Source organism: Chrysochloris asiatica, unplaced genomic scaffold, assembly GCF_000296735.1.
Source record: "Chrysochloris asiatica unplaced genomic scaffold, ChrAsi1.0 scaffold00265, whole genome shotgun sequence".
NCBI lineage: Eukaryota > Metazoa > Chordata > Mammalia > Afrosoricida > Chrysochloridae > Chrysochloris > Chrysochloris asiatica.
Window position 1 is genome coordinate 838,154 of NW_006408783.1, and position 15,027 is coordinate 853,180.

Consider the following 15,027-nt stretch of genomic DNA (forward strand, 5'->3'; position numbering starts at 1 on the left):
ATATAATTTTTTTTGGATAAAGGAAACGAAGGTAAATTGCTACAATTTGATGAATTTGATCTATACTCATGGAGACAGTAGCTCTAAATACCAACAGAGAGGGAAGCAGTCTTAACATGAAGTATCAATGCTATCTCCTCTGTACACAGGGTAGATAGGGATGGGCAACTTGGTAGATAGACATTGGCTACCTAGAATGAGGGGGCGATAAAGGCACGGAGTGATTGATTTACAAGTTTTCAAGAGAGAATTTCCTTTAAGAGTGTGTGTGGGACGATAGAATCTCCATTGAATAGTTTTCATGTTGTCTAGATGGGTCTGGTAAAAAGAGATGGGGATAAGATTCTTTAAGATTCATTAGTGAGTAATTGTTATCATGACTAATTGTGACTGTCACTATGTTAAAGTTAGAAGTTTTGTAACAAATATGAAGCAGTAGTTAATCTTACAGTCCAGAAACAGAGGACCCTCTGACCATCAAGGGAGAAGAGCACAAGTGGAAAGCGAGACCTTATCTAGAGAAGAAGCAATATCAGAGATGGAGGCAGAGATGGGGACATGGAGAGAGGGAGCAGCTGAGAACTCTAGATTCATGGAAAGAGAGGGATAAGAGCTGGCGGCCAGGAGGCAGGCTTGCAGAATGTGCCCTCTGGTGGTGTAAATTATTATACATTCCTGAGTGTTAAAAAAATAAAAGGAGCTAAAATGAATATACAGAAATATTGTTAACTGATGGTACATGGAGGGGATTATAATCATTGTAATGAAACAAGGTGTATGATTTGTTGGATGTAAAACTGATGTTCTGTCCTGTAAACTTTCACTCAATTCACAATAAAAAGTTTTGAAAAAAGAAGACACAGAGGAAAAAAGCAAACACTACTTTCAGGTGGCACATCGTGTGGCTCCTGGAGCAGTGACCCTCAGTACCCACGAAACTGCTTCTCACTTTCAAAGCCAGATGTTGGCAGGAGCTGACTGAACTCCTTCCAAGTCCTGTGCTCTCCAGCTCTTTGCCAGGTGGGAAGCCAGTCGATGGACGTTGGGGAAGGTTGGCTGCTACTAGGCAGCGGGCTGGCTGCATGGAGTTGAGCTAGAACAGGATCATCTCCTGAGGTCGGACCAAGGGTATGTGTTTATTCAACTCAACTCAGCTCAGCCATTCAACTCATGAAAACAAAAATGGGTTGACTGTTGTAGTCACTCTTGGCATGGACCTCTAATCAAGCAAACATGTTTTTTTTTCAACCCGTGAACACTTTTTCTTTATGAAAGTTTTAATAAATGGGTGTTGCAGAGGTTGGCCTTTCTTTGGAGGGTCTCACTCAGATGTGGCATTGGGGGAGGTGTCTATGTCTTGCCTGTAGCAGCTGCAACCTAAGTGGTTTCGCAGTGAGGAAGGGATTCTGTAGTGCCTCCTAATCTGAGTTAATCTAATCACAACCTCTCTTAAGTGTCCCAAACTCAATTGCAATAGCCAAAAATATTGATCAAATATTCAAGATTATCAACAAAGCAACCAACACAAAAACAACCTCACCAATTTGTGGGTCTCCTGTGTAAAATGATGTAAGATCTTATGGCTTTATTTTTTTCCATCATTCAATAGTATTTGCTTCTATTCCCTCTGTTTTTTGGGGTTTTTTTTTGGGGGGGGGAGGGGGGGAGATGTACACACAAACACTCAGGAGTATATAATCATTTAAACAACCAAAGGGCACATTCTTCAAGCCTGCTTCCTAGCCGCTAGTACACAGCCTTTCTCTTTCCATGAGTCTAGAGTCCTCAGCTGCTCCTTCCATCTTTCTGGTGTCGCTACTTTCTGGATAGGGTCCCGCATTCTGCTTGTGCTCTTCTCCCTTGGGTCAGGAGCACTTTTTAAGCCCCTCAAAAGTTCAAGGAGAAAAGGCAAAGTCTTTCAACCAGGACATGTAGTCTCATAGGAGGTCTACCCTAGGGCTGGAGTCCATCTGTGGTGACAAACTTCCAGTGGATGTGGTGGGGAAGAAGCTGCTGCTCTTTACTGATCAGTGTCAGTGTACAAATCCCTGTCATTAAAGATACTCCAAGGGCCTCATGGATGATGCTGCCACATTTGTCCCCTTTCAAGTGCAATGATCTCGGGGTGCACTGGGCTGTTCTGGGCATCTCTCCTGGGGGACATTCATGTGTGCATTCCTGCCCAGTACTGCAGCCACTAGTCATATGTGGTGATTTAAACCTAAACATAAAACCCAGTTCTTCGTTCCTACTAGCCACTTTTCAAGTGTCCTATGGTAACATATGGCCTGTCAGTGGATGCTATATTGGACAGCACCAATACAGGACATTTCTGTCATTGCTCTAAGTTCTGTTGGACATTCTTATGGTATAGACAATTACAATAAATATGATTCACACTGGGGGGGCAGGGGCCAAAGCCAGCTGCAGTGGGGGAGGGATGGTGACCTGAGTGGACGAACAGTAGCTGAGCCTTAGATGAAGCAATCAGAGTCCCAAACCTTGACCTCACCTTGAGTATTGATGTCCTAGAATCGAGGCCCCTTTCTCCTCCTTCCATATATAACTCTGTGTTTTCTAGTCCATTCCACAGCTCCAGCTCCATCTGTCAGCTGTCAGCTGAGGCTGGAGAACTGTTAAAACTCAAACTTCTGGGTTCTATTCCCAGAATTTCTAATTAGCAATTCTGGGTGGGGCCGGAGAAAGTGCATTTCTACCAAGTTCTCAAGTGATACTGTGTGGATTGTCCAGGGGCTACACTCTATAAACCACTGTTATAGTTAAACAACCTCATTGATTCACTTAACAAAAATGTATTTAGTAAGGGAGCGGAGTGATTAACTTTGCAGTCTAGGAGCAGAGGTCCCTGGGACCATCAAGGGAGAAGAGCGGAGAACGGAACCCTACCCAGAGAAACAGTGATGCCAGAGATGGAGGCAGAGACGATTACGTGGGGAGATGGAGCAGTTGGGGACTTTGGACCCAGAGAGGAAGAGGGGCTGTGTGTGGATGACCCGGGGGCAAGCTTGCAGGGTATACCCTGTGGTTGGTTGATGATGCATGGAGGGAATTGTAACCATGGCAAGGAAACAATATAGGATAGGTTGAATGTAAAACTAATGTTCTCCCATGTAAACTATCACATAATTCACAATAAAACATTTAAAAAATGTATTTAGTGCCTAGTATATGCCAGACTAAGGTGTGCCTGACCCAAGCCATGGCATTTTCAATAACCTCATATGCATATGAAAGCTGGACAATGAATAAGGAAGATCATAGAAGAATTGAGGCATTTGAGTTATGGTGTTGGAGGAGAATACTGAAAGTACCATGGGCTGCCAAAAGAATAAACCAATCTGTGTTGGAAGAAGTATAGCCAGAGTGTTCATTAGAAGCTAGGATGGCCAAACTGTGTCTCTCATACTTTGGACATATTATCAGGAGGGACCAGTCACTGGAGAAGGAGATCATGTTTGGTAAGGTGGAGGGTCAGAGAAAAAGAGAAAGAACCCCAGTGAGATGGACTGGCACAGTGGCAGCAGCAATGGGCTCAAACATAGCAAGCATTGTGAGGTTGGCCCAGGTTTGGGCAGTGTTTTGTTCTGTTGTGCATAGGGTTGCTGTGAGTTGGTACCAACTCGATGGCACCTAACAACAACAATGTGCCAGGTACTCTTCTGGACGTGAGATAGCACTATGGACAGAGCAGACAAAATCATTGTCCTAAGTAGCTTACACCCTAAAGTAGGGGGACAGACAACAACCATATCTGTGTGTGAGACAATGATAAGTGTTACGAAGAAAATGAAGCCAGGTGAGAGCAGAAGGGAAGTTTTACATAGGGTCATCAGTAAAGTCCTCACTGACAAGGTGACATTTGAGCAAAGTCCTAAAGAAAGTGGGTGTGGAGAGGATATGGCCCAGGCCTTTTTGACTGTTTTGTTCTATCCTCAGTGTTTAACATTTTTTTTCTGGAATTTAAGGTCATTTTTTTTTTTTCTTCCTTTTTGTTTTTCTCTTTTTTTTTTGTTAAGTTTTTATTATTAATTGAGTGGGAAAACATCAGTTTTCCACTCTTTGTTTCATTGCAATGATTACTATCTCTTCCGTGCATCAGCATTCAACAGTATTTGCTTCTATTCCTTCTAGTTTTTTTTGTTGTTGTTGTTGTTTTGGGGGTGTACACAAAAACACTCGGGAATATATAATCATTTTAACAACCAAAGGGTGCATTCTACAAGCCTGCCTCCTGGCCACCAGCACACTCAACTTTTTAATTTGTCTACTCAGTAGCTAGGATATGAAGACAGATTGACTGTGTGTGTATATGGCTAGTTAAAAAGATTGATGCTCAAGGCCACAGGTTTGATCCCAGCTTGCAGGTCTACCCTTGCATCCTATCTCTGCAAGGTGTGGAGGGCTAAGAGATTTCCCTTCTCTATGATGCATGGGGATCCTCCTCTATCTTTATGGCTCTAGCCCAATTTCAGAACCTCAGGCCCCTTCCCAAACGGCACTACCTGGTATGTATTCCTGACCAAATGCAGCTGTGTAGGCCTGGAGTGGGTGGAGAAGGGCCTATAGTATGGGGTTTCCATACATACACATTTGAAGTCAATGTTCGGGGCAGGCCTGTCAGCTTGAACCAATTAGCTAAGATTTCTCTTTGCTTCTGTTCAGTTCTGGGGTTCACATAGAAGAGTGTGAGCCAATTAACACTCACCACCTATTGCAGGAAAAGTAACCATGTGTTGGGAACATGAGTCGGCAGTAACATCTTCCTAGTTAGTGCATATTGGAATCAGTTCTCATCGCTCTTATAAGTGTAGCCTTTATGAATAAGTGCAAATTGTGTTCCTTTAACACTTTTTTTTTTTTCCAACACGTGATTTTTCTTTCTGTTTTTTTAAGGCACAACTATCTCAGGCCTTAAATGGAGTTTCCGACAAGGCAAAAGAAGCTAAGGAGTTTCTGGTTCAGCTCAAGAGCATACTGCAGCAGATCCAGGTGAGGGACATCAGGGTGTGGAATTTGCAAAATAGAAACAGTGTGAAAAAGAAGGAGTGTCCTGAGAAGTATGCTCGTCAGTGATGAACACTGGGAAGTCTTGTGATCTCATTGTATAGATTTGAATGCTGAAACTCACATGACACCCTTTAAGGGAAAGAAAGTCCCCTGCATTGGAAACTCACCAAGGAATTTTACATGGAATCAGTTACAGAGACTCATAGAATAGAGAACTTGAAAGTTGTAACCCAACACTCTGTATGGTCATGTAGACCTGATGCAGTATTTACATGTAATGTTCTGGTACCCAAGTATGCCCTTGTCATAAAAAAGTATAAATGCATTGTTTACTAAATAAATGTATTTACTGTATTTATCTATATTGAGCCATGAATAAAGAAGGATAAAGCACAGCCTCTGGCTTTAGGGAGCCCTGCCTGTCGGACAGAGTGCCTTCCATTCACTCCTGTATAAATGTGTACATCTTGAGGAATCGTTTACATAGATGGCAAGCCCAGCAATGCAGGATGGGAACTAGGGAAGAAGAGCCCCTGAGCCTTAACCAGCTACCATGCAGAATTCAGCTCAGATGCTTTTTAAGTCATGATGCCTCTGATGTTTTGAAGACATGAGATCTGAGTATATACAGAACTTAGAAGCATAGAGGATTCTTTTGAGAATGTGAAAGATCCTACTGCAAGAACACTTTTTGTTAGATGGTTTTGTGGGCTGTTGTTTTTTTGGGGGTTGTAGAAGCAAACGTATGTGTTACAGAAATTTGGGGGCATAGAAAAAGGAGCTCTGGTAGCATAGTGGATGACGAGCTGAGGTGCTAACTGTGAGGTCAGCAGTTTGAATCTACCAGGCGCTCCACGGGAGAAAGGTGAGACTTTCTGCTTCTTTAAAGATTTTTGTTGTGAAGTGCCATCGAGTCAATTCCAACTCATAGCGACCCTGTATAGGACTTCCGAGGAGTGGCTGGTGAGCTTGAACCACTGACTTTGCAGTTCAAACCGACCTTGCTGTCTAGCACATTAACCTGTAGCACCACCCCAGGACTCCCTACAAAGGTTTGCAGTCTCAGAAACCCTATATAGGGCTGCAACTCCATACAACAACAACCACCACCAGACAAGAGTAGAAAAACTAAGAAAAAAGAACACCATTTTCCTACCACTTGAGATGACCACTTTCACCCTTTTGATAATTGTTGTTCCCTCATTTTACATACACACATGCACACACACAACAGACTTAAGATTATATGGCACACGTCTTTGTATCTTACTTGTTGTAGTGTTGTTTTTAATGAACAGTCTCATGGATTTCCCACAGCATTAAAAACTCTCTATGAACAAAGTTTGAAAGGTTATGGAATATTCGATCATACAGAAAGACTGTGAGTTCACAGTGCCCTCCCTAATATGTACATATTTTGTTTCCACATTAATAAAATTACAAACAGTTCTGGGATAACTCCTCTGAAACACTTCTTTGTCTATTGCTGCTGTTGTTAAGTACTGTCAAGTTGATTCTAGCTGTACAGGGTTTCCAAGGAACGACAAATGGGTTTGAACTGCTGACTGTGCCATTAGCAGTCCAGTGTTTATCTTACAGTGCCACACCAGGACTCCTCTTTGTCTGTTGTTGTTGTTGTTAAATGCTGAGAAACTGCTAATGAGTTTGGACCACTGACCTTTCAGTTCAAACCAACCTTGCAGAGCTGCACAGTAACCCACAGTGCCACACTCACCAAATTTTGGCATCTCTCCTCCCTAAAGCTCTTCTGCTTCCCCTAGGAAAATGGACTAGACTATGAAGCCTGCTTGGTGGCTCAGTGTGATGCCCTGGTTGAGGCTTTAACCCGACAGAAAGCCAAATTGCTCACCAAGGTCACTAAAGAGAGAGAGCACAAGCTGAAAGTAAGTATTGAAATGGCTGGTACTCTTAATCCCCATTGCATCCTCTGAACTCAGCACAGGGGAAACGCCCAGTAGGTGCTAGTCAACAGTAGTCCAGTGAATAAGTAAAACAGGACAGGATGAACAAACTGATCTCTGGCCCTAGTTACACTAATGCAACCATGCCACAAATAAGCCATTTACGTCAGTCAATCAATACTCATGCTTTCCCTACAGAAATAGAGCCAGACCCTCTGCATTCTGCTGCTTTAAAGCCACAATTCCTTAGAACAAGCAAGCAGTGCAGTGAGGAGCTCCATCAGCAACAACACAGAATACCAGACCAAGCCGTTTCAGGGGATGGTCCCAGAACTCTGAACCACTTATAAAGGTATATTTAGAAGGTTGGAAGGCTTACAGCTAGGGAAATTTGTAGCAGAAGCAAGAAATCCATTGCTTTCTAATTCAAGATGCTCAGCTGCTCCCGGAGCCACCATCTTGTGCAAGACCAAGTGGGGGAAGGATCAGAGCAGCCATGGATGCCTGACAGAACTGCAGCATAAAGGTGTGGACACTCTTTTCTTGTATCTGTTAATTGGTCTCTTGCTGGCTGTCCACCTCCATTCAGGTGACTACAGGGGGAGCTTGAGCAAGTGGACACCCCACCCCCACCCCCAGAAGATTCTACTACGCATGCATACAGATCTCCTCAAAATTCAAGCTGACAGTTTCCACTTAAAACTAAATGGCAGCACAAAACAGCCACAGCCAGGCCTGAACTTTTTATCACTAGGAAAAAGGCCTGAACGGGGATTCCGGAGTGGGACAGGCAGACTAAAAAGGAAATAGGCCAAAAATTAAAACTTGAATTATGTGACAATGAACAACAGTGGCATCTTGAAATTTCTCAGGAAGAAGAGTAAAAAGGGAAGCCCATCTCCTGATCACATCTACCTGGAGGCAATAGGAAAGCATAAAAAATACCAAAATAAACATACATCTAAGTATTAAGGCCACAGATAACTCCTGAACATGCCCAAAAAACAGAAGCAGATGACCATATCTGCACATGTCCAGAAACAAGATAAAGTGACTGAGGCAAATGAGCTGGAAGTAGACCTACACTCCATAAAGGAAGATGGGCAGGCTTTGGAAATGCCTGAGAAGGAATTCAGAAAAATGATTATAAGATGTATCAAAACATTATATAATGGAGTTGAGAAAAATAAGGAAGAAATCAGGAAAGTGCTATAGGAACAACCAAATAAGATAGATACAGCATTGGAAACAATTCAAAACCTACAGAAAGAGGTCCAAACAATTAATAATAGAATATCAGAAATGGACAATACATTGAAAGGGCAAACAAGTAGAATTGAAGAGATAGAAGTCAGAAATAGTGAGTTGGAAGATAAATTTCTCAACACTACTAAGATAGAAGAGCAAGCAGAAAAAAGGATTAAAAAAATTTTAGGAAGGCCTAAGGTTCATGTTGGACAACATGAAGAGGAATAACTTAAGAATTATCAGCATTCCAGAACAGAAAGAATCACACAAATCCAGGGAGAAGATAGTTGAAGAGCTTCTGGAAGAAAATTTCCCTAACATCCTGAAAAACGACAAGATAAGCATTCAGTAAGCTCAACGAACCCCAGGATGGAGAGACCCTAAAAGACAATCTCCAAGACATATAGTAATAAAGATCTCCAAAATCAAAGATAAGGAGGGAATACTAAAAGCAGCTAGAGAAAAGAGAAGTGTAACATAGAAAGGCGAGCAAATCAGAGTAAGCTCAGATCTTTCAAGAGAAACCATGCAGGAAAGAAGGCAATGAGAAGACATATATAAACCCTGATAGAAAAAAACTGCCAACCAAGAATCATTTACCCAGCAAAGCTGTCAATCAAATATGAAGGTGTAATCAAAACATTCCAGGATAAACAGAAGCTAAGGGATTTTCCCAAAGCCAACCCAGCTATGAAAAACATCCAAAAGGATGTTCTGTGGACTGAGAACCAACAAGAACAGACAACAATCAGAGAATGACGTACATGGTATCATCACCCTAAACTCAATCAACAATTGGAAGAGTCAGGAACAGAATAAAATTATAAGAACAGAGGATCTGGGAGGTCATTCTATGATCAAAACAATTACATTGTGAAAGAACATACACAGAGGAACAGAGATGCAGGTGGTGGGAAGGTCAGGTAGATTACAGGATAAAATAGACTGTCTTAAATGGAGTTAATGGAATATAAGGTAACCACAACAGTGGGGCTGGGGTGGAGGGTTAAGTTCATGTGTTGGGAAGGGCAATACAAGAAGGGGGAGGAGGTGGAAGAACAAGATACATGCGGGAACACTGAGACAGGTTTGATGGCCTAAGTGGGACAGAGGTAAATAGTGATTCATGCTCAACCTTGGAACAACAGGGCTCTGTGATACAAGGATCTAGGCATAGTTTGAAGAGGGGAAATAGTACTAAAATGCTTGACTGTTTTATGAAGATTGGTGTCCCTTGCCAACTATTGTAAAATAGACACGTGAGTGGGATAGAAAGGAATGTTAGGAAACACGATTACAGAAATCAGCCTGTAAGTGATTGAAATACCTAAAAGGGGTTCTAGAACTTGCCCAGAGATATAGGCCTCTTGCAAAGCCTTTTCAGAGTATAGGACCTTAGGTGGAATCCTGAGTCCAATCCAGAACCTTATGAGATGGGACATTCCCACTAGCAAGGACAAGCACACAGCCTGGAACAACTAGAGCAACAGAAGATACATCTTCAAAGAAAGATCATCAGGAAAAACCCAAAACAAAAATGGTCAGCATTACTGGCTACTACAAGAATAAGCAAGCTGTTCACCAGGAAGACATCAAGGCAAGCAATCAAGTTCCTTCAGGGCAAACTCCCCTCTAAAACTGAACCTCAAAGGGAATACGCAAACAAGCATGTAAGCTTGCTGGCAACCACACTGGTCTACTGGTGAGTGGAAGAGGGGGAAAGGCAGCAATGAAGAAATGGGCTGAGTTCAACCCCAGTCCATTGACTCCTGTTGACCTGGAGATGAGAGAGAGAAGAGGAAGGGCTGGTTGGTCCAAAGTGTGGTGAGTCCTGGGGACACTTGAGCCCATGGACAACGACATAGCCACAGAGGGCTAGAGCTGAGAGTGAAGCATCCAGCTGATATGAAGTGAGAGGAGATGCACAAGACCACCCAAACTTGCAGTACCCATTTGACCTAGCTTTAATGGCTTGATAATCAGAACTTGACTAGAAGATTACAAAAAAAAAAAAAATTTTTTTTGGATAAAAGAAACAAGGGTAAATTGCTACAATTTGATGAACTTGACCTATACTCATGGAGGTAGTAACTCTAAATACCAACAGATAGGGAAGGAGTCTTCACATCAAGTATCAATGCTATCCCCTCTGTACACAAGGTAGATATGGATGGGCAACTTAGATATTGATTACCTAAAATGAGGGGGTGATAAAGGCACGAAGTGACTAGTTTACAAGCTTAGGTTTCAAGAGGGGTTTAGTTTAAGAGTATGGGGGTGGGGGGGTAAGAAAGCATCCCCACTGAATAGTTTCCATCTTGTCTAGATGGGTCTGGTGAAAAGAGATGGGGCTAAGATTCATACGATTCAATAGTGAATAATTGTTATCAGGACTAATTGTGACTGTCACAATTGTAAAAATAGAAGTTCTGTAACAAAAACAGGGGAGTGGTTAATCTTACAGTCCAGAAACAAAGGACCCTAGGACCATCAAGGAAGAAGAGCACAAGCAGAATGCGGGACCTTCCCCAGATAAGCAGCGACGCCAGAGATGGAGGCAGAGATGGGGACATGGAGAGAGGGTGCAGCGGAGGAGACTAGATTCATGGGAAGAGAGGAACTAAGAGCTGGTGGCCAGGAGGCAGACTTGCAGAATGTGCCCTTTAGAGATATAAATTATTATATATGCCTGAGTGTTTTTATTTTGTTTAAAAAAAAAAAAAAAAGGCTAAAGTGAATAGAGAGAAATACTGTTAACTGATGGTACATGGAAGGTATTATTATTATTGTAATGAAATAAGGTATATGATTTGTTGAATGTAAAACTGATAATCTGCTCTGTAAACTTTTACTCAATCCACACTATAAACTTAAAAAACAAAAAAGGAGAAAAAGAAAGCATAATGAAATATGTAAATGGCATACAGCAAATCAATAAAAACACAAGCTCCAAATTAAAAAAAAAAAAAAAGACAGAGGGAGGAATACAATAGTTAAAGTCAATGGCAGTAAATGCTGTTCACTGTTGGTACATGGAGGGGATTACAATTATTATAATGAAGCAAAGTATACGATTTGGGGAAAAAAAAAAGCCACGATTCCACCCTCTCTACTAAGTCCTTGTTTCCTGTTCTTGCCTGATTTGCAGAGCAGAGGTGACCCATGATAGTGAGGCTTTGCTCCTCACGGGTCTCTAACTGCCCCCTTTTTCAGGTTGTCTGATGACTCATGCACTTAATCATCAGTACAAGTCATATGGTCAGCTCCCACCAAGGGTAGGACAGGGCCTTCCCTCATATGACAGATACCAAGTTCCTTGGACAGGTCAAGAGCCTTTGCGTTCTCTGTGTTGATGAGGGGCTAGCTCATTGTCTAAGGAGTACAATGGATTTCAAAGACATTTTCTAACTGAGTGAGAAAATACTTCTTTCAAGGAAAGATGGATGATCCGTGGTTTATAAACAGAGCAGCTAAAGACCATTCAACAAGTCCCAAACAAGACCAATAGCTGATAGCTGGTCATGGCTGCTACTTCTACCAGAGTTCAGGAAGTTTGCTCTGATGGGCATTGTGGTCCCCCAGTGTTGGGAAGAGGGTCCCAGGAGAGCGTGCACATGGCGCTCAGGAGCACAGCAGAGAGGAAATAAGGCAAGGCAGATAAGACTAGGGCCACCTCCTCCAGGTGTGTTTGTGCTTCTTCTGTGTCTCGCTGAAGCCTGGCTGCTAGCTCTTGGAGAAGACCGTTTCTAATGGGTCCTTTTCATTGCAGATGGTTTGGGATCAAATCAATCACTGCACATTGAAGCTGCGACAGTCGACAGGGCTGATGGAGTACTGCCTAGAGGTGATCAAGGAGAATGACCCCTCTGGCTTTCTACAGGTGAGTCCGCTGCTGGAAGATACTTAGTGGGCAGAGCTTCTCTCTTCCACCTCCAATGACACACCCACATCAGCCATAATGTAGGCAATATTCCGTCCAGAGGCTTGGAGTCACTTAGATTCTCCTGTGCTCAGTGATTCCAGAAGACCTAGGGTCTCACCTTGGCTCTGCCTCTCACTAGTTGGAACTTGAATCTCCTTTGTCTTTAAACAAGGAGGTTAAAGGTCATAATCAAGAATGCTGAAATATGCTATGCTTTTATGCTTGGATTTCCTCTCTCCTTTGCCCAAATGGAAAAGGTCAATCTTTGCTAAACAAGCTGAACAGATCCCAATTGGAGAAGTGATTTGGCAGAGACCATATGACCATCAATGTGCAGCATCCTACAGGCCCAGGCAGGTGACCAGTGCCTACAGAGAGCAGCTCAGACATACTGCTGGATAACTCAGAGCCCTAAAGTCTTTCGGGGATGTGACTGTGATTCAGATGGAAATTCAGTCGCCTGTCTGTGAAGAAAATAGTGAGTGAATTTACAAGAAGGCTCTTCAGATCATGACTCTGCAGGGATGGGTACAAATTTCTGAGTAAGCAGAGCTTTCCAATAAAGGTGAACAGGGCTGTGAGTGTGATGTCGTGAGAGTTTACAGCAGATTCCAGAACAACTCAGAGGAAACAAGTCAGCAAGAGAGGAGTCCAAAGCTCTGAGAATATGGAAGATGATTTCTTCAGACGCTGGGATAGATTATTAGTATATTTGACTTTGCAAACTACTAGCTCTAAAAAAACAGATATAATGAAGAGTGTTTCTGTATATTCTTAAAAGCATTACTTGTTTTGCAAGAGTGTTTAGCCAATTTCTGTCATAGCAAGTGCTGCTTTACACTGAACATGACTATATTTTAAAAGTATGATTTTAACAGTTTATGAGAGTTATACAGAGTAGGGGTGATAGTTACTCTCTGAAGTGACCCCGAGAGTCCCTGCTTAGCACATCCCCTTCTTGTTGCTTGGTCATAAAAATGAAACCTTACCCCTTTCTCATCGCTGGCTGCAGTTTCTACTTTGCAAATTAAGATCCCCCCAAACCTCTGTTCCTTTCAGATCTCTGATGCCCTGATCAAGCGTGTCCAGGTGTCCCAGGAACAGTGGGTGAAAGGCGCCCTGGAACCCAAGGTGTCGGCAGAATTCGACCTGACTCTGGACAGTGAGCCACTGCTGCAAGCCATACACCAGCTGGACTTCATCCAGATGAAATGTAGGGGTGAGCCGCGGTTGGCCCCACTTCCATGCTTCTCTCAGTGCTGGGGATAGATTAGAACCATTGGATGATGATGGGTGATATGTGGAGCAGAGTGATGCTAAGTGGGGTCACATCCCAGTTCAGTCTCCTACTGTATGAGCTAGGGTGGGGAATCCCCAGGCTAAGCCCTAGTCTTCTCATCTATGTGAGGATAAGTATTGCTATTGGGGTTCCAATTCATATGAGTGTGAGTTTATCCCAAACAAAATGTATTTAAACACATCTCTCTTATTAGTGGATAGATGCAAACAAGTTCTCTCAGTGATACACCTGTCTGAGTCTTGTTAGGGTGCCTTCCCCAAAAATGGTCCACTTTAAACAGTGGTTTCTGAAGGATCTGCTGTTGTTGTTGTTAAGTACTGTGGAGTCGGTTCCGACCCATAACGACCCTGTATAGGGTTTCCGAGGCTGTAAATCTTTATGGGAGCAGAAAGCCTCACCTTTCTCCCATGGAATGGCTGGTAGTTTTGAACTGCCAACCTTGAGGTTAGTTAGCAGCCTGATTCATAACCACTACATTACCAGAGGCCAGTTAAATTCAAGGTAGAGAGGTCAGCTCAGAAGAGTATGGAAGCTGTTATTTTGGGATTCCCAAGGAGTAATCTTGATAGATTTTCTCAAAGGACACAGAACAACCATGGGGGCTTATTAGGAAGAAGTTTTAAGAAAATGAAAACTGCATTGATGAGGAGAAGGCAGGAAAGTTGTGCTGAAGAATTTTTCCCCATCATGACAATACACCAGCTCATTCATCCAGGGTAGCAAGGCTGTCCTAGGAGAATTTCACTGGAAATACCTTACCCCATCCACCCTATAGCCCTGATCTTGTGTCTTCGAACTTTTTTGTACCCCAAACTCAAAGAACATTTAAAAGGAACACAATTTGAGTTCCTTGAGGAAAATTGCCATTATTTTGACATGGTATAAATCAGAGAGTGCAGAATTTTTTGTGGAAAGGTTATAGAGAAGGAAACACAGTCTTGTAAATTTATAGACTTAGATGTTGTTGTTGTTAAGTGCCATGGTTCTGACTCATAACGACTCTGTATAGCATTTCTTAGGAACTGCTGGTGTGTTTGAACTGACAACCTTAGCAATTAGCAGTCCAGTGCTTATCTTACAGCACCACCACAGGACTCAATAGACCTACAATTTTTTTTTTTCCATTAAAGCACTTGTATTCACCTGATCTCAACTCTTTTGCCTTTACTTTTTCTTTTTTTTTTAACTATCTTATTGTGAATTATGTGATAGTTTACATTCATCTGTTACATTGCCATGATTACAATCCCCTCCATGCATCATCAACCAACAAAAGGGTACACCCTGCAAGCCTGCCCTTCGGTCACAGCCCCTCTCCCTCTCTGGGTCTAAAGTCCCCAGCCACTCCATCTCTCCACGTCATCGTCTCTGCCTCCATCTTTGGCATCACTGTTTCTCTAGGTAGGGTCCTGCATGCCATTCTTCTCCCTTGATGGTCCCAGGGACCTCCGCTCCTATACTGCAAAGTCAATCACTCCCCTCCTTTTACTACAAAATATCTACCTTTACATTTCCAACCATCACAGACAGTCCTGATAGTAATTATTCACTATTGTACCACATGAGTGCTATCCCCATCTCCTTTCATCAGTCCCACCCAGACAGAT

General features: G+C 42.6%; 1 protein-coding gene across 1 annotated transcript in view; it reads left to right on the forward strand.

Annotated features, from left to right (window-relative positions):
* Positions 1-15,027, forward strand: part of TRIM67 (tripartite motif containing 67) — a 92,152-nt gene that overhangs the window by 43,943 nt on the left and 33,182 nt on the right. Inside the window, exons 2-5 of the mRNA XM_006874173.1 lie at positions 4,915-5,010; positions 6,810-6,932; positions 11,968-12,078; positions 13,180-13,339. Coding sequence (XP_006874235.1) covers positions 4,915-5,010; positions 6,810-6,932; positions 11,968-12,078; positions 13,180-13,339 — 490 coding nt within the window. The remainder of the gene's footprint in view (positions 1-4,914; positions 5,011-6,809; positions 6,933-11,967; positions 12,079-13,179; positions 13,340-15,027) is intronic.